This window comes from Mizuhopecten yessoensis, unplaced genomic scaffold (assembly GCF_002113885.1).
Source record: "Mizuhopecten yessoensis strain PY_sf001 unplaced genomic scaffold, ASM211388v2 scaffold11111, whole genome shotgun sequence".
NCBI lineage: Eukaryota > Metazoa > Mollusca > Bivalvia > Pectinida > Pectinidae > Mizuhopecten > Mizuhopecten yessoensis.
This window is the reverse complement of record NW_018408885.1, coordinates 87,492-94,139: the sequence shown is the minus strand read 5'-3', so window position 1 is coordinate 94,139 and position 6,648 is coordinate 87,492. Positions and strand designations below refer to the sequence as shown.

At 31.6% G+C, this 6,648-nt stretch overlaps 1 protein-coding gene across 2 annotated transcripts in view; it reads left to right on the top strand.

Annotated features, from left to right (window-relative positions):
• Positions 1 to 413: 413 nt before the first annotated feature.
• LOC110466008 (TNF receptor-associated factor 5-like) overlaps positions 414 to 6,648 on the top strand; it is a 25,351-nt gene continuing 19,116 nt past the window's right edge. The window contains exon 1 of one of the 2 annotated variants that reach the window (XM_021522243.1): positions 414 to 614. In XM_021522243.1, coding sequence (XP_021377918.1) covers positions 575 to 614 — 40 coding nt within the window. In that variant the 5' untranslated portion in view covers positions 414 to 574. Of the gene's footprint in view, positions 615 to 4,982; positions 5,129 to 6,648 lie in introns of those variants that run through there. The other variant, XM_021522244.1, reaches the window with a different exon arrangement.

Genomic DNA, 6,648 nt, shown 5'->3' with positions numbered 1-6,648 from the left:
CGTCGGCAAACATAAGAGTTTTAGAAAATTTCACAATAGATGGCAGTTCATTGATAAAAATAAGGAAAATTTTAGGTCCAAGTATCAAACCTTGAGGCACACCGGAAGTTACATCACATCAACCGGATGTTGCCCCATTGACAGTAACTCGCTGGAATCTGTCTTTCAAATAAGTAGTAAACCAATCTAAAATGCTACCTTCTATACCATACAATTCTAACTTATGCAATAATCCCTGTGGAAACTCTTTTCTCTTAGAAATTATTACGCCGCTGTATCAGCCAATCAAAAGCGACGTTACAAACGGCGACGTCATTTTTTACGTTATGGGCTGATAATATAATTTTTTAAGCCAATGAAAATGCTTGTTACAAGCAAGATTGAATTATGACAGTATACTTAAAACGGTTTTACCAACTGCTATCAGTCAATCAGATGCGGTGTTGTGAAATATTGCGATGAGGAATATACATAACCAAATAAGCATTGAAGGTCATAATTACAGGCATTCTGTGTTACAAGGGTCTTTATCGAGTTAAGTCAATTTCAATCACCATCAGCTATCGTTATCAGGATGTGTTGTTATATCGTATATACGAAGGCAAAGACACCTTGTAAGTATCATTTTTACGATTTTTCAATCTGATTTATTTTACGTGACTTCATATAAAATATTGTTTTATGCAATTTGCAGAAATGTTTGTCTTGTTAAACGAAAGAAAAGCATTGGAAATCCAAGACACTTTAAACTTTATGTAATATAGATCTGTGTTAAAAATACAAATATTTTTTCAGTAATTGATTTACATGCGACATCAAAATTAAAAAGGAATGACAAACATGACGCGAACCTTTTATAATTTTACATCAAATAGAGTGGATATATTATTTATAGAACGTGTCCGGTATAAATAGAAACATCTAAAACTCGGGAAATCCTGGCTGTTTGTGGATATATTAATAGACATCATACCACGTATGACGTGTATCTATTTATATTTGCTTATGCAGAAAGCTTTTAATAGACACGTTTAAAAAAGTATATGTTTTTCTGTACGATATTTTATTACTTTTAAATCAAAAGAAGGCGATATATACAGTTGAACTCGAACAATTCTTATCAAGACTGAGGTCAACATGACAATAGGCCTGCATCAAGACAAACTGTAATGTAATTGTCATGGAAGGCTATCTTCATCCTGTCGAACGTTTCTCTATAAATAGAAATATCTAAAACATGGAAACACCAAATATGTTTGCACAGATATCGCATTACGTATGACGTGTACCTATGTATAGAAGACACGGGAATACCGAGTGTTTATTTATAGAAACCGCACTACGTACGATGTGTTACTCTATTTAAATACTCTTAGGTATGGAATAAATAGAAATATCTAAAACATGGAAATACCAAATGATTTTGTATCCATTTATAGATATCGCGTCATGTTTGACGTGTACCTATGTATAGAAACGTAGAAGACACGGAAATACCGAGTGTTGAAGTAAAGAAACCACACCTCGTACGATGTGTTCCTATATCTAAATACTCTTAGGTTATAGTATAAATAGAAATATCTAAAACAAGTAAATACCTAAGTGTTTACGTATCTCGTGAACTACGTGTTTTTTTTTTCATTTTTGTCTCTGTTAAATCTCGAATAGTCAATTACTTAGTGAAAATGACATTGGCGATTTTTCCATTGAAGGAGGAGTGATAGATGAGTACACGAGTATAATTGTCACAATTTTATTACGGAATATTTAGAAACAGAAGGTATTGGCTATTCATTTTCTACTTCATCTTCACATAAAAGGAGCAGTTTTAAATACACATCTAGAGGGATATGTTATGAAATAAATGTATTTGGAGGAAAATATTTCAAATTTGAAAAACAGAAACAAAAACAGAAAAATATTCTTTCCTGATAAAACGTTCATATTGTAACTGATATTTATAAACTATTGTTTTAGAAGTATATCTTTGGTTACTGTTTTCTTATGATTTAGTCAAAGATGTAAGTTAGTTTAAACTGTATTTATTTCTGGTAATATACAATACATTATAATTTCAATATACATAATCAACAACGATGCGGAAACACTTATACAATGTCCATTTCGTTAGGTTAGATATACGATACTGACAGCAGATGTAGTAATCATTAAATCATATTGAAATAATTAAGTTCGAATGCATATACTTCAGATACTTTCGTAGAATGGCAGAAATATAAAGGGGATATGTAAACAATGTAACAATTTTCGATGAATGTGAATAGCAGTGATACTCAAGTAGGAAATGACGCCTCGAAGTGATGTACGCCTAAATACAAACAAAATGAGAAACTTGTTCATAATATGGTTTCCATGCCCATTGCGCATACTCACACTGTTAACACATCTGTTACATAGAAAATAATTTAAGATAAGTACATATACGTTGATTATCATATATTTTCAGTTAAAACGCTTCCTTTGCATGATATAAATCTGCACAGATGTAAAAATATCGAGATTAACTGCTTCCGGTAAATTTATGTCACCATATAATAACAAATTAGTTGTGGTGTTGTGGGGTGGTGATAATACATTGTAAGTAAGTGTGCCGTAAAACATTATAGTTCGGGCATATGAGTAAGTAATGGGTATTATCCTCTATTCCCCGCATGTACATAGTGGACTTTTCACAAGTTGTCTTTTAAATAGGTGGTCATTTAGAGTGCTGCATGATAGTCTTTGTCTGGTATGGTATATTTGGGCAATTCTTTTTCCAGAATAGTAATAAGAAGGAGGGGACGGTCGTGCATCTTTTTCGAGGTTTTTCTTTAAGTGTGATAAAGAGGGATTTGTTCTAATTTCAACTGGCATATTATTCCAAGATGATACAGTGGAAGGTAAAAAAGATGATATATAGTAACTAGTTTTGCAACGGAGAGATGAAAGATTATTTGATTGTCGAGTACTATGGCTATGGGTATCTGCTATTTGCGGTGGGATAAGGATGGATAGATATTCAGGAGTTATATTATGTAACATTTTATAAAATTGAATAAGTTTATGCTTTTGGCGTCTTTCAGTTAGTGTCCTCCATCCTACTTGTTTATACTGTAGATGTAATTTGAGACAGGGTTGTTGCTTTTTCATATTTTTCTCTATGAAAACCGATTAAATCTGAGCAAATTAATTTATGCTTCTTAATGAGATAGTACTTGAATATTTTTTCATTTTTTGTTAAAATAAAGGTCATTCAAAACATTATTTAGTCCCTTTTTATTTCACTGTCGGTAACAGGACAGAAAATGACCACAGTATCGAACAAAATCTCATTAATATTTTCATCAATCAATTCCAGTTTCAGAGAATTTGATAAGAAGTGTTGTGGAAAACTTGTGTTCGACAGTGTTGGAGCATGCTACTTTCATAAACAAGTTTTGGATTTTCAATGACATCTATTTAATGATTATTATTATTTTGATAAAAAAATACGTATCCAAGTGGAACTTTTCTAAGCTGTTACATATATATTTCTATCATCTTACTTTTTTTTTAAGTCACAACACAGAAAATAACAGCCCAAAAAGGTTTTTTTCTCACACTATTTATATAGTAAGATAGAATGGATACAATTTTAGACAGTTACAATAATACCTCAAAATCAATAATAAGATTAGAAAATCCTTATCTTTGATGTCTGTACATTTTTTATTCATATCGTCTCCTTCTTACTCTTGCGATAACCAGGATTCAGGAAATTATGTATTAATAAAGACTTATTGGATAATTGTACTCAACTTGGCCACAATGTATAAAATGAACAATATAATGTTACGGAAACAGGACAGAATCAAAATCAAAAGTCAAGTGATCGGAGAAGAAATGTGACGATTTCTTATATTGACTCAAATACAGTAGCAGCACAATTAACTCAACACATGTACTGTAACAGTTTCGTTTCTATGCTTATTACCTATTTCACTATTTAAAAATAGAAATATTACAAATATATATGAAGCACTGAGTCATCCAGTTTAACATGCACAAACAACACCGGCTATTTCGTGTGTTCTAACTTTAAATGTATGTAAATGATTACAGTACGTTATTTATGTACATGTAGCTATTCATTTCTAAAAACAATCGAATAATTTCCAGGTAAAACACATCGGCAACATATGACGACACAGAAAGCAAATACCAGCAGGCCTAAGTTTCATTAACGTTTCTTAGTTAAAGAAATTCTTAAATTAAGCTATAAGGGACGCATTATTGGAGTTAAGGAAAATCTTACGTCAAGAAAACTTTTTTCAGACTTTAGAAATATGTTTTTCTGATATTAAGAAACGTTTGTGAAACTGCTTGAAAAACTTGTATATTACCATTACATTGTATAATAACATATCTGTATATAACGTTACGCTAACACAATTGTTACAATCTTGACAGATTTTCGGTGATATTTATAAATTCAGATCTTGTATCTGGAATGTTTCTTGATTCTTGACAGAGACTTGTTTTGATTCTAAGTGATGTATTTTCAAATAGAGAACATTTAACTCGCAGTGAGATTTCGTCTGTTTTTCGGCCATGATTAATACCCAAATCGGTACACCATATCACAGGCTAGTTTTTTTTTTAATTTCCACTAGTTGATGTGCCGATTGCAACAAAATATGTTGCTTTTATATAAATACCATACTGAACTAAAATTGTATATTTACATTGTCCTATTATCCGGTTTTAAATATATAATAGACCTTTACATGGACAGCATTGGAAAAGGCTTAGGGGCCGCTAACCAAGGAAATAGGAAAGAATAACATAATGTAATTCTGTGTATAGAAACTTATGATTATCACAAATGTATATACATGTACGTATTATACACAAAACAAGTTACACTGTATATGATTGATAGGTTTTACGTCCGCTTCACTACCGGATGTATCGGTTATCCAGCAGACTAACTATGTATACTACCTGTGCTTTTATACAGATAAGACAACGGGTGCATGCTATATAAATAGTTCTGGCAAAATTCCATTCCAGCATATATTAAAAACGCCCGTTCAAAATATTTCTTGAAACATGGTTGTATGGTGTGCACATGGAACCACTGAAAACAGTAAGTATATTACGATTTGTCTAGCCTTTACTTGGAAGATATATGTTCGAAATCTATTTATCTGTTAATGTTACTAATGTTAATCTGTAGAACCAAAGTACCAACGTTTTACAACATTTCAGATTGTCATCTCATAACTTAATTAGACGAAACAATGTTGTTCGACAGAATAGATCATGTACTCGCTGTGCTTCTGATGATATAGAAGATGAATTTCACTTCATCCTAAAATGTCCATTATATCAGGACCTGAGATTTTAACACAGAAGTTTTAATGTTTCGGATTTATCGACTACTAATAATTAAAAATTTTGTGCTACGAGAAAACGTACAAAAATCAATGTCTGATATGGAAAATTACTTATGTACTTTGCAAGCTCACTGTCCAATGAACTATTTTTCAATTGTGTACATAATATTTTGTACATGCACTTCATGATGTTATTGTTTGATGATTGACCTATGAGTCGGATGGCTTTCGGAAACAAAGAAACTGAACTGAACTGAATATTACGCGTTAAAGGGGAGCAAACTCGTATTCTATTGAAGTACATGCATCTTCAGATACTGTTAACTAGTTGATGAGTCAAAAAGTTACAATTACAGAAGAAATCTTTTCTCTGAAGAAGTTACATTTATGATGTCAAAAGACTTGAATTTTCACTTGTTGGTGTTTTACACATTCAGTTACTATCCATGCTTAAAACATCATCCACCTGGGTGATTTAAATGTCAGTTTATATAGTAATCTATTTAGAAATTATTGTTGTAAATACAAATTACCAATATGATAAGTAAATAAAAGTTAAATGAAGACATTTTGCAACACAAATAACTGATGTTATGTGCATCGAAATCGTAATTCGTACAAAAAAAATATTACAAATGTACGTTTTTCAATCGTACAGCGGCGTGTTTGGGCCACAGTAAGAGAATTACCGAAATGTATCTTATACTTTTAACGTTTACATGCAACATATATGTATTATCTTGTACGTTTAACAATACATTACATGTATCTTGTACGTATAAAGCAATATATCTGTCTCGTTCTTTTTTTACTCCCGTTGTGTAAAAAAAATCCTTAAACATAACAGTTTCTCTCTCTCTGCTGTTTGGGCTTCTTTACGACGGCACATTTATGATATGCACGATTTTGTCTTCTACAATATCAGTTTTGAATTCTCGACTTATTTGCAGCGCTGGACTCGCTGGACTTCTCGAGCGGTCGACATAATATCCATCGATTGCGGTAGTCTTGCTATTTGAAGCAGTTTTCATATTTTGGACATACTTGAAAGAATTATTTCCTTAACAAATTACTGCCCTTAACATTTTGAAATACATGCTACAATTGAAAAGAAAATATGTTCTCAAAATGTTTTTTTTTGTTTTTTGTTTTTTTGTTTTTTCACAAGTTTCATTGATATATAAAACAACAACAACAAAAACGTCCACTCACTCACCAACATTGTGATGCCATTACCTCAATCATCATCCTCATCATCATCATCATCATC